The sequence below is a fragment of the Conger conger genome, chromosome 15, assembly GCF_963514075.1.
Source record: "Conger conger chromosome 15, fConCon1.1, whole genome shotgun sequence".
Lineage (NCBI taxonomy): Eukaryota > Metazoa > Chordata > Actinopteri > Anguilliformes > Congridae > Conger > Conger conger.
In genome coordinates this window covers 11,798,157-11,812,088 of record NC_083774.1, presented here as the reverse complement: position 1 = coordinate 11,812,088, position 13,932 = coordinate 11,798,157, and the positions used below count along the sequence as shown (strand labels likewise).

Sequence of the window (13,932 nt, the reverse complement as noted above, 5' to 3'; positions counted from 1 at the left end):
CTCAACTCCCCTCAACTCAATTAAGGACTCTCTCTGTAAAGATTCGCTCACTTATTCTAACAGATTTTACCGTACCTATTTGAACATAAAAACGCATCTCATTGCTTGCAGGGGAGGTGTGTAATGAATTAAGATGATCTTTTCTTCTGACTTCTCAGAACATTTGAGGTACAATGTGAAGGACAGTCCTACTGTGGGTCTCGTCATGTACACAAACATTTTAAATTTAAGCTGCTTCTACACAATCATCACACAGAAACCTCTCTGAGCACTTTGGATGCATAATGGCCTTTTTAATAGAATGTATCATGTTAATGCCACACATAGCACAGTTGTAAGGCTACATATTTTTGCCATTTAAAATATAAATGATCCAAGGTAATTTAGAGACTGTAACTTATACTATTGTTTGGATAACAAACATAATTGGCTGTGTTTCAGTGTGACTAAAACAATATGAATCAATGACCGATTAAGCATGAACTACACCGCCAACTCTCACGGTAAGCTAGCAGCCAGCAGTAAGTGCTGCAGCGCCCTCAGCACCCCTACTTCCCATGCCTATGTGCTGTTACCCTGATAAAACAGGTGAGTTTTGTGCAGGCAGGCAGACCCCCAGGTGGACAGGTCATGAGAGACACTCCTCTTAATGCAGTTCTGAGGCGCACAAACAGGGGGGAATGAATGGTGGGAACATCAGACACCATCACTTCTTGACCTGGAGTCATTGTTTGTACAGCCAAACAGGTCCCCTTTCTGAACGTAAAGGTTTTTATTCTTTAACACTTTTAACACACTTACACACACACATGCACCCACAAACACTATACACAGATACACAAATACTTACACATACACATGCACCCACAAACACACTATACACACATTCACTCAAGACACATACAAAAGCACCACACATGCACGCACACACAGAGACTCACATACACACACATACTCTCACTCTCTCATTCATGAAAGAAAGAGCGGTGTGTGAGAGAATGTTCTCTGCACTCCCACTGTAAACACGTCTCAGACTGAGCAGGCAGATGGTGATGGTGCGACCTTCCTGCAGCTGATCAATGTGAAACATAAATATGCATTTTACCCAGGGTTCCTGCTGCCAGGGGCTCACTTCAGTCCAGCACCCACCACATTTAATGAAAGGACTGCCAGGTCCTTGTTTCTCCAATGTAAACGAGATTAATCGCTCTGATCATTCATGCGGAATATGTTTCCTGCTAAATAAAATACAACAGCCCTGAGAATGCATCTCATTACAAGAGAATGGGACTGCAGTGGACTCAGATTCAGAACGCAGATTCAGCCACGAACGAAACACTGTCATCTGTAGGTGAACCTGAGAAGTGCAGTGTGTAAATGGTAGCAGCAAAACCGTCAGGGTTCACAGACTTGGTTGGGGGTTGATTACTTTTCTACGCTTTACAGAGCTTGTCTGGGGTATTGGAACATATGAAGTACTATCAAAAAGTGCAAACCCCGCCGATGGGAGTATCTATATCTATATTCATAATCCAATTCTAACGCTTTATAGATTTAATAAATCACACTTCAGCTTATAAAATGAACCTAATTGACACAGAAATCCAGTTAACCTTGTCCTTGACAAAATTACAGTCATTACGATTAATTTGGGAGTGAACACACCCACTGGCAAACATCATATAGACCATATGCCACCAGTCCTTTTGTTAAACAGGTTACAGTAGAACACAAATACTGGCTAATGCCAACGAGAAAAACACACAAAACCTTGCAAAAAAAAAAAAAAAAAAAAAAAAGAATATATTTATTTTACGGAATAAATACACAATATTCCATTGAGACTTTCCAAAAGCAGGTACAATATGTAAATTTATTTTTCAGAACAAAGCAAAACAATGCGAATCTACAGTAACCACTTTCCTTTCAAGTAGAATTGGAATATGATCTCTTAAAAAAAAGAAAAAAAAAAGAAATGAACAGCATTCACACACTCAATTTATATTTTTTCCAGGAAGCGTTGGAGGCCTGATGAGACAGATTTGTAGCAGGTGACCGTTTTTTACCTGAAACAGTTTAACATTGGGTTACATCTTTACAACATCGCCGTAGCTTGTAGCAACAATTAAAGCAACTGCAAAACCCTCTGCAATGTGCTGAGGAGTGTCTTAAACAAAGAGAGCATAGAAATGGAAAAACGTCTGCTCACAGCCAAAAACTACAGAAGAAAGCAGCCTTCTCTTCTTTTTAAACCTCAGCACTAACATCATCATCCTACAGGGATGTTTTGTGGAAAATGTGGATTTAAAATGTCTCTCTTTTGAGTGGTCACCCTCCCCTACAGTGCAAAAATCACTACTTAAACCATGCGTTTTATGCAACTGCTTTTCTAGAAGCTGTTCTGACAGAATGACAAAAGGAAACATTTATGCTTTATATGGAGACAGGACTTGACATTTCTGATTGGCACACCTGTTGTACAAATGAGAACATCTGTGGCCCACAATGGGTGAAAGAAACCAGCAAAATGAGAGCTACACACCCCCCATCCTAATTTTCATTTTGACTCCTGGTTATAGAAATTTGATCACAGGAAATCGAGCACACGATCTCACAACCTCAAAACTCATCTATGCTACTTTAATGCACCGGATTTGGTGTTCAAAATTCTGTCCCCGAAACAACAACGATAAGATCTTTACAAAACAAAATGTAATGACCTGTTGAAGAATCACTGAAAACTACATCCACTGTTAAAGACTGATTACTGCACACACTGCTGAATGTCTGCTGTCCTGCTCTTTAAATAAAACTAATGCTGCGATTGGCGATATTTACACTGCACTGGACACATATAAAACACTGTATCTTCACATTAAAATTGTTAAGGCAATACTACGGATATGCTCTGTTTGAAAAGTTTGCTAATCTAATCTGTGAATATACAGGTTGTGCGAGTTTCAATGTGCTACACCAAACATGCTCTGTGCTTGTCAGGGGGTAAGCCAGGGCGATTTTACAACCTCAACACAAGTCTCTAAAGAACCGGACTGACAGGTGCATGCATGTGATGGGGGGAGAGGGAGCATGCAGAATGTAGGAGTCTCCTAAAAGACCATTGGGCATAATCGTCAGGGTAGCAGGAGTAATTAATTTGAACATAATTTAAAACAAGCCTCTGTATCTCTGAAATTTTTGCTCTGATACCATCACTCACTCTTGTAGTGTTCCTGTATGGACACCATTTTAGTTCCTTTCAGACCTGGGTCATATGATTAACTGAAATACTTTAAAAACCCACTGCATGGCATTCATTTCAATTTCTCCACATTACTCAGTTTTCCAAAAAGCATCCATTTCTAGTATTCTTAACAAAACATTTTTCCATGATTGTACAAATTGTTTAGTAACAGGTTTTCTTTAAGTTTTAGGAATGTTAACAGCATCTATAAAGAGTTAAGCAGTGCTTCCCAAATGCTTTCATTTATTTCCTTTGGTAATTTGTTTGAAGTCCTCCCACCCACTACACACAAACAGACACACAAACACTGTCCATCAACCCTCACAGATGCCTCTGTTATTTCTCTGTGCCCCCCCCCCCCAAAGGTCATGACCAGGTCATGGGGAGCACTGAGTTAAAGTATTTCAGGTACATATTTGACCCCCAGGTGTTTTTCCTCTCGTTGTTATCAGGCAGTAGTGATAGATTACAAAGAGCAGATTCCCTGAGCTGTCTAAGTTTGGGTGGGGGACAAGTGTTCAACACCAATAATAGAATAAAACCCTAAATTCAGGCTTTGCTCATGACTGTTTTTATCCACAGTCGTGGAATTACTGTGCCAGATCAAATGAGGGCTAGGAGTGTGGTTTCCTTAGTTTAAATAAAATCATAAAATCCCATTCCTCCTCAATACTGCGTCCACACGAAGACTTACACAATACAGCTCATTTCACTTCAGGGAGAGGGACGTGTGTTTTGAGCGTGTGTGTGTGTGTGTGTGTGGATGATTCACCTAAATACACCCAAGTGGAAACAGACACCACAAACTACAAAATGACCCGAAATAAAAGAGGAGCTCCTAGTCCTGAGGTCATGTGACAGGAAGCCACCTCCTTAGCAACCATGTAGCCCAAGGTACTTTCCTTCCCTCAGTTAAGCCTGGAAGGCAGCAGCTTGTAGAACAAGAAAACGAATAATGACAGATTAGCAATCAAGCTAGCACAGTAACATAGATAATGATAAGCTTTCATAAAATTGCATTGAGGAAAGCCTGCCTGCAAAGAAATATGTGCACATAATCTGTGGTTGGCTGAGCTGAACCGGCTGCCTTCCAGGCGTGGGAAGGAAAGTACCGTGGGCAACCGTGCTCTTCACAGACACACACACACACACACACACACACACACAATCCATATTGAATGAGTTTATCACACACACAGAGTCCTGCATACACAGTGCCAGAGTCCAGCCTACCTGCTCTTACAGTAACACACTGAGTCACATGACTAGCAGGGGGTGGGCGGAGACAACATGATGGACACCCCATTCTCTGAAAGGCTCCGCCCACCTCCTAATACTATCAATCAACAAGACTGTTAACTTAATCTACTAAAAGACAGTGTGTGGGTAGGTGGGGGGGGGGGGGTTATTTTTGGATTTGTATCAGAGAGGCAGTGTAAAAAAAGAGGGGGGGGGCCTGTGGTCACACTTGGTCCTGATAGGATAGGGCGAGGGAGGGGTGGGTGGGGCTTGGACGTTTTAGACAATGGTGCTGCCACACTCTCTGTACAGTGTAACCCCAACACTCGTCCCCGCCCCCCGCCCCGGGGGGCCTCCGGCCCCTCAGATCTTCTTGGGCCGCCGGCCCAGGTGGTAGTAGTACGACAGGCTGACGGAGAGGAAGAGCAGGCGGCTGAGGAGGAGGAGGACGGCGGCGTTCGACACGAAGCCCAACTCCACCAGGGTGACTGACGTCACTGCGGGGACAGGCCCGTTACACACGTTTAGAATGGTAGTACACACGTTTAGCATGCAAGTACACACATTTAACATGCTAGTACATGGATCTAGCAGGCTAGTACATGGATTTTGCAGCCTAGTACACAGATTTAACATGCTAGTACATGTATTTAGCAGGCTAGTACACAGATGTAACATGCTAGTACACAGATTTAACATGCTAGTACACAGATTTAATATGCCAATAAACAGATTTAATAAGCAAATACGCCAATTCAGCATGCTAATCCAGGGATTTAATATGCTATTAAATGGATTTCACATGATAATATACACATTTAACATGCTAGTGTTTAAATCAGAACGTCATTATATTATGAATCAACAGAATAAAGTGTGTAGCCACTCAGTATAGGATATTTTTATATTAAAATTCCACCATATCTGAGTAAATAAAACAGTATCTGAAATTATAAAATTTTAAGATGTATTAAGTATGAATCATTTTTATTTTTTTTATTTTTTTACTTTTGGAGTTGTTGCCACTGCTCCCTCTGCTGGTCTCTTGTGTAATGCCACAAGTCTGCCACAAGAGGGCGACATCACTCCAGTCTCTCTTTCAGGGACTGAAACTGCACACAGACTAACTGTGGATCTGATGAAGCGGAGTGAATGTGTGAAAGGGCGCACAGAACAGATCTGGGACTCTTACTCCCACTGGCCCTGTACGCTTTCAGCTTGGGGAGGAGGAAAGGTGTGTGTGTGTGTGTGTGTGTGTGTCTGTGTGTCTGTGTGTGTGTGTGTGTGTGTGTGTGTTGCGGGGGGGGGGGGGGGCACTTACCCAAAAACTGCACAGCAAAGTAGCAGGCCTCTGTGAGCAGAGTCCACTGGATAACGATCTTCTCAGCCGTGTAAACACCGTTCCACATGATTAAGGAGATACCTGGGGGGAGTGGGGGGGTCAGTCCCATCACATACTCACTCATGAACCTATCAAAAGTATTTCATTAAAGGATTAGACCAGATTACGAATCAGGCAGCAGAGTGTCCTGCTATATCAAACATGAGGAGGGAGAATCGCGGTCTGTTTTAATACTGCGTCATCCTTGTAGAAGGCCTTATATTAATTTACTGCAGCAGAGACTCAATGCTGTTCATTCATTTAGCAGAGTGACAAAGTGCGTGCTTTATTAATGTGGATGACGATGATCCACCAATCAACAGGCTGCTACTCCACCTCCACCAATCACCAGCTTACTCTTCCACCTCCACCAAACACCGGCCTACTCCTCCACCTCCACCAATTACCAGGCAGTTTCTCAAGCTCCACTGCTTCATGGCTCACAGATGAGCGTCAGCGCGCTAACGTGCTAACGGCTCATATCTCTCTCTCTCTCATTTCAGTAAGAGCTGGAGGCGTCTCCAGGGTGTGTTTCTGAATAATTAACCCAGCGAGTGAGTAGCACGCTTCATCCACGCGTGCAGGTTTCCCCTGAGACCCCACCCACACACTCCTCTACCCATAATCCCCCGGAGGTTCCGCAGCCTCATTCTGCTCTGACCCCACAGTCTCCATAGCGACAAAGGGTCACCGTATACATATTTTATCAACTGACAAGCCCGGTTCTGCGTGGAGTATAAAATCAGAGTCAGATGTTCAGAGTTGCTGTGATCGCGCAGAAGCACATGAACACACGGAGGAGAACAGATACAGGGCTCTGGCACAGTCTGATGGGAGGGAAGATCTTGTGAATATTGTTTCGCCAAAATGTCGAAAAATATTGCAGTGAAAATCTGAATTTAATTGGTGCGCCGCAGGGGCAGGGGAGGAGCCAAGACACCTCCTCAGATGTGGAGAAGCAGTTCCCTCCCACCGTGACTCTGCTGCGGAGTGGAATAAAACCAGATCTGGGCCTTTATACCAGGGATCATCAAACCTGGCCCTCCAATCCAAATCCACCCCTGCTTTTATTTTCTCCTGAGTAATAAATTGAGCAATTTGTGCTACTGATTGTGACGTCGTCACACCTGACTCCCAGGTAAAGGAGGGTGGAAAACCAGCAGATCTCAGCCCTTGAGGACCATGACTTGATGCCTGCTTTATACACTAAGCTAACAGATCACAGACAACAGAACATACAATTTTGATACTCATAACCAAATCATTCTTGCATATGATTGTACATTTTGTTAGGAACATTTTTTGCTGAGGGAAAGTAAAGGGATATGAGTATGAGACTCAGGTGTGGGAATGATGGATATTCCCATGTGAGAATGGCAGGTAATTCCACGAGGGAATGATGGTTAATTCTCTGTGGGAATGATGCGTAATTCCGCGTGGGAATGCGGAGGCAGGAAAGCCGGACTCACTGAGCAGGGCTCCTCCGTACAGTCGGATGGAGACACTCGTAACAGACAGCTCCTTGTCAAACACCACCTCGTACAGCTGGTTCGGAAACACCAATGCCTGCAAGAAATGGGGAGATGTCACAGTCACTTTACAACTGCACAGGGGCACCAGCTTCAGAACAAAACGCTCAGCTTCCTAACTGTTCAGCAGCACTCCCGCCCAACTGGTTTACCCATAATCCACCCCGGGGTGACTGACTGCCAGTCACTCTGGGGGCGAAAGCAGACAGGACAACCTGGGGATCCACTGGGAATGGAAGGCTTAGATAGTGTCAATCATTCTGACACACAGCAGGCTAAAATGTCAGAAAACGTAGCTTTCATTAAACATCATTCTGATCCCCCTCCCTCCTAATCTAAAAAGATCCTGATAAAACACAAGTAGTCCCCCTCTGAAACGTGACTAATTACATTTCTTTATGCGTTATATATGACAGAGACCTTAAAAGCTGCTTCCCAACCCACTGTTTCCCAATCCACATAGCTCAGTCCCCTCCATAGCTCCCCGCAATATCACAACAGCAGCACAATATCACAACAGCAGCCCAATATCACAACAGCAGCGCAATATCACACCAGCGGAGCAATATCACAACAGCAGTGCAATATCACAACTGCAGTGCAATATCACAACAGCAGAGCAATATCACACCAGCAGAGCAATATCACAACAGCAGTGCAATATCACAACAGCAGTGCAATATCACAACTGCAGAGATAACTCAGCAGTCTCAGGCAGAGAAAGGCACATATAATATGAAACATACACATTCATTATAATATCACACACACCTGTATTATAATATGTATTATAATATCACACATACACTTGCATTATAATATGACATATATACACATGTATTATAATATCAGACATACATATTTGTTTCAAATATAACCACTACAAACAAAAAAGTCTAACATCAAGACTAAATGGTTCACCCAGACAGCCACTCGCTCAAAACCAGGTTGTGTTGTGGCCCCAGGTTGTATTGTGGGCCTGTGTGCAGGTGAACGGCAGAGGACAGAACTCACCATTAAAGCCATGGTGGTGAAGACGATGGCTGATATGAGGATCCAAACCCTGTAACCCAACACGGTTCACTGGGGTTAACACAGAGCCAACGGTCATACATTTTCTCACCATGAAATGACATGTGAAATTCAAAAGTTGCTGTTCCAGGAAATTTATGACAGATGCAAGGTTTATGCAACACAACAATGATATACTGATATGGACAGATATGGACAAGGGGCAGATATTATAGAAATGTAGTAATATCTATGCAATAGAAATTTCCATCTGCCCTATATATGCTCTACTTAAAGACACAATCCTAGTCCCGGCTGCAATATGTCACTATCCATTCACAGGGATTGGACAGCACGCAGTATTATTTGCGGTTGAAGTATGACACTTGGACAGAAGAATACATACGTGAGCTCTGTGGATCGCAGATAAAGGCACGACTCAAACGCTGCTTGCTGGACACAAACAAACAACCACGTGGCACACTGTACTTCCTCCACACAGCCAGCAGGTGGCTCTCTTACCTGAGGCCCATAGGCTCCCGCACAGCAAATTTGATCTCATTCCCCAGCATCTGGCTGATCTGCAAGAGACCGAGAATTACACCGCTTTCAGTAATTACACAGTTATTACACGTTTATTACACGGTTATTACACGTTATTACACGGTTATTACAAAGCAGTTATCGCAATTATAACATAATTAACAGTTTTTACACAGTTGTTACAACACCATATACATAGTTAATACAGTTATTACAAATCCATTCACATAGCTATTACACAGATATTACAACTGCATTTACATAGTTATTACAGTGTTATTACAAAGGGATTTGTGTAGCACAGTCTCCTGGGAAAGGGACCTCGTTATGCTTTAGACTGAAGGAAACAGACAGTTTACAGTGCAGAGCTCCTTAATGCTGTCGTGCAACAGTAAACAGGAATATCAGAGACACCTTTAATTCTGTTAAATACAGTGAGGGTGAGAGACTGGGGGCGTTTTTTAATTAGTCTTGATTTTAATCTCCATAGAGACAAGCACAAAGCAGATTAGGCCTGCTTCAGTAGTTAGTGGTGTATAAATGGGAAACTATATTTAGCTTTAATTTAAGTAACAAACTATCTGTGCAGCATTGGCATGATAAATCGCCCTGCCAAGGTACAGATCTTTGTCGAGGCATTTTTACCAGCAGGCTGCCCCTCTCTTCTCTGTTAAGACAGGAACAGTTTGTACCTTCCCGCACACCTAGAATGCAGAGGTGGATTCTCGCAGGGAGCATTGAGCAAGATGGGATTTCGGCTCGAGATCAAAACAAAAACACTTATTTATATCGGGAGGCAGGTTGAATAAAATGCTGAAACCGAAAAGGAAGGAAAGTAAAAAGACAGATTGCGAAAAAGATGACCCAGTTTTTCTGGAATAGCTGCACAAAAACACTGCAGCGCTAGAGTGAGGCAAGTCGGTTTGTTTTCAAATCTCAGCAAAGTACTACAGCCTAGTTTATTTCAAAACACCCACAGAGTTTGGAGAGAGAGTTAACCGCTATTATTCCGAGGTGTTTGTAAAACAATTTCCCACGTGACATGATATATTCTTTTGCATAAATAATGGATGATGCTGCTAAACATTAACAAAGAGCTGACCACAGAGGTGAGGGATTTAAAAAAATATATACATCACCGCTCTTTGCAAAGGTTTTGTGGGCATTTTAGAAACAAAATCCAGGAAGACAACGTGTGGAGACTTAATCTTTAATTCTCTGATTGCATCAGTGGTCTAGTTTGTACTTTGTAGTGCTTCGAGACTGTTCATTCAATAAAAAGTGTGTAATAAATTTGGATATATAATTTGTATTTATTATTACTATCATAAGCCTGCCCATTTGTGTTCACATTTCCGAGCCCAGAAGAGTTATTCCCAACTCCAGCCAGACTGCAGAAAGAGTGAGAGGAAAGCTCAGCTCCTCCATTTTAAAAGCAGAGCCCTTTAAGAGATGCATTAGGTAGCAGCATTAGCATTTAGCATGTGTGTGGGGAGTGCCGGGTGTCAGGATCCAGCGAGCTGTAATTGCGCCTTACGGATTCGGAGTGCTGTTTCGGGCTCTCGCCCCTGGCCCCTGGGCCCTGCACGCGTGCGGTAAGAGCTGGCCTTTACTCTCCTCTAAAGAACAACGCCGGCCACCCTGGCGGCTCATTAGCGCAGAAACGTTTTATAATCATCAGACACGAGCCCTGGAGTGGTGCTCCAGGAAGCTCTGCTTCAGCTCATTCCAATTAGTTATTTTTCTCCTCTTTTTCCTTTTTTCTTTCTCTTTTTCTAGCCCCTAGCTCCACCCATCAGGAGAGGCTAGGAAAAGAAGTAAAGATGGGGAAATCGAGAAAACATGAATAAGGGAAATGGAATGCCCTTGCTCCTTCAAACGTCAGTTCGAAGCCACGTCAGTTACAGACATGGCCGATGCGTGGCAGATGGGGAGAGGTGGATCCACAGGCCGATCGTTTATACATCATACTTTTCCTTTCACAAGAAAGGAAAGTTTGGGAGTTTGTAGCTTCCACTTCTCGCTCTTAGAAGGAACATTTAACGGGTTGGAATGTCCTTAAAGATGGTGGACCTTAATTCATTTCCGGGACAGGAGCAAGTATAAATAAGTGATTGGAATGAGTCTACAGACTGCTCTGGGAGGGGGAGGAGCCTAATAGCATCTGGTGAGAGCGGCCTGCTTTTCTCTGACCTCTGACCTTGAGTCCAGCACAGCGTGTTCATTGGTTTTGATTGGCAGACAGCATCACGCCTGTGAGGCTGTATGAAGCCAAGATCAATCACATAAATCTTTTAATCTTTAGGGTCTCATAAAATTTTTAAAAACTTGTTTCTGTATTAAAATCGTTTTGAATAAGGCGAAAATAGATGTTTTTTTAAACTGTCAGCAATGTTCCGGAATTTTACTGGGTTTATTTCTAGTTAATAAATTATGTAACCAAGGACAGTCTCTCACCGTCTCTCACCATCGCTCACCATCTCACACCATCTCTCACTCTCTCTGTCTCTCTCTGTCTCTCTCTCAGTCTCTCTCTCCGTCTCTCTGTCTCTCTCTGTCTCTCTCTCTCCGTCTCTCTCAGTCTCTCTCTCTCTCTGTCTCTCTCTCTCTCTCTATCAGTCTCTCTCTCTGTCTCTCTCTCTCCATCTCTCTCTCTCCTCGTCTCTCAGTCTCTCTCTGTCTCTCACTTTCTCTCTCCGTCTCTCCATCCCTCTCTCCATCTCTCTCTCTCCCTGTCTGTCCCTCCCTCTCTACCCATCTCTCTGTCTCTCTCCATCTCTCTGTCTCTCTCCATCTCTCTGTCTCTCTCCATCCCTCTCTGTCTCTCGTCCCTCTCTTTCTCTCCATCCCTCTCTGTCTCTCATCCCTCTCTGTCTCTCATCCCTCTCTTTCTCTCCATCCCCCTCTCTGTCTCTCTCTCTCTGTCTCTTAAGGATAGGGGGGGCTGTTTTCCACTGGAGCAGGAAGACCTATTTGGGAGGGCTAAATGGGCGGGTGGGCCAGCAGGAAACAATTGAAGAGAAGAGGAAGACAAACAGCACACACATCACTGCCAAATAATAATCTTCTACAGGGACCAGACCTCACAAGCAAAAACCCTGCAGGGAAAACTCACTTTCTGCTGGGGCCAAAAAAAAAAAAACACTTTCTGAGGGAAATGGCTCCTTTACAAGACTTCCTTCTCACAGGAGCACGGTCAAACAGACGTGGGATTTCAGACCCTGAGGACTGCAAGCTCGATCAGACTGCCTGATATTCCCCAGCCATCAGAGCTGAATCCTGGTCCAGGAAGAGCAGTGGGAGCAGGAATGGAGAACAGGGCTCCATTCTGCACCTTAATGGACCAGGGGAATAATCTCACAGGCTGAATCTGCCACTCCCCTCCCAGGACCAGGAGACACAGATCTACACAGACAATTGGTCTGCTATCCACACATACACACACACACACACACACAGAGCAGTGTGTACAGATGTACAGAGACAGAGGTAGAAATAGAAAAATTATTCTTCAATGTTACATTAATTATTAAACCTAATTTGCACTAAGGTAAGAAACACACACACATTAGTATTCTGTTCCGTTTATTCCACGTTTGAGGTATTTCTTCATGCTTTGGCGATATGTATCAATGTACGTCATGGCAACAAAGTGAATTTGAATGGAGGTAGAGATAGAAAGTGAGAGAGAGAGCGAGTCGGGACGCAGTATTTTCTCTCCCAGACGGATGAGTAACTCCTCTTCCTCCCAGAGAGGAAAGAGGGAACATCCCGCACCCATCCTGGCAGACCCAGAAGCCACTGGGGCAGGAAAAGTGATGGGGGGGGGGGGTACTTCCTCCTTTTGTTTGCAGTGCTGATTCGTCACCTAATTTCACCACAACACAAATCAACACTGCCCCATGGCATTCTGGGAACAGGCCAAACTGCTGCCCCTATTTCTCCATATTCAAATATGATAATAATAATAATAATAATAATAATAATAATAATAATAATATTATTATTAATAATAATAATAATAATAATAATAATAATAATGTGGAATAAAAAGTATATGAGTATGCTCATATACCCTCAAAAGTAAAAAATGGAACAAAAAAAGTGAAAGCAACTTTCAGAAAGACCAGAGTGAGGAATGAGCATGTGCACCATGTGACCACAGCTCTGGGTACAGTAACATCACCCCGTTCCCACCGAGGAGACTGTGATTTATAAACCTGCAGCAGGACGAGCGACTCTGTCGCACTCAGCAAATCAAAGAACCCGTCATAGCTCCCTATTGGCCAGCGCTCCAGTCTCCACTCAATCAGAGAAGGAGCTCCCGCTGTCTGCGTCTGCATTACGAACGTGACGTCGGGTGACGTCCGTGGGGCGTGAGAATGGTGGCTCTGAAAGATGACAGAAATGGAGTTTGACAGCGACTGACCTGTGGGGGTGGGGTTCGGGAATCTGGCTCCTTTCCAGAGGGTGAGAACTTCCCATTGGGGGAGGGGGGGGGGGGGGGGTACACGTCCCATACATCCTGAGCACCATCAAAATCAGACATCGCACATTTACGTAACACCAGTCAGTTCCCACGGCAGACTTTTTACCCTGTGTGTGTATCCTGAATTGCCGCTGAAGAGATCCCTGCGCAAGTGCATTTTTTCTCTTCGTTTTGGATAAAAGCATCTGCTAAATAAAATTAAATAATATGTATACACTCAGTGAGCACTACTGAGTATTTATTAGACTTGTATCACATTTGTTCCCCATTCTGATGGTTGATGTGAACACGAACAGAAGCTCCTGACCCATATCTAAATGATTGTAAGCATTGCACTGCTGCTGCACAATTGACTGATTAGATATCGCATAAATAAGTAGGTGTGATAAAGTAAAAATGTTCCTAATAAAGTGCTCGGTGAGTGTATATTGATGTATGTTACATAGAGAAGAGACCAAGAGACTGAGCTGAACTAGAGCTGCACGCCTACAGTGAGTTG

General features: G+C 43.6%; 1 protein-coding gene across 1 annotated transcript in view; it reads right to left on the bottom strand.

The window, feature by feature from the left end:
* Positions 1 to 1,838: 1,838 nt before the first annotated feature.
* Positions 1,839 to 13,932, bottom strand: part of LOC133111525 (tumor protein p53-inducible protein 11-like) — a 51,418-nt gene continuing 39,324 nt past the window's right edge. The window contains exons 4-8 of the mRNA XM_061221957.1: positions 8,924 to 8,982; positions 8,405 to 8,453; positions 7,331 to 7,427; positions 5,802 to 5,903; positions 1,839 to 4,977 (exon numbers count right to left, since the gene is read on the bottom strand). Of these exons, the coding sequence (XP_061077941.1) occupies positions 4,844 to 4,977; positions 5,802 to 5,903; positions 7,331 to 7,427; positions 8,405 to 8,453; positions 8,924 to 8,982 (441 nt within the window). The 3' untranslated portion in view covers positions 1,839 to 4,843. The remainder of the gene's footprint in view (positions 4,978 to 5,801; positions 5,904 to 7,330; positions 7,428 to 8,404; positions 8,454 to 8,923; positions 8,983 to 13,932) is intronic.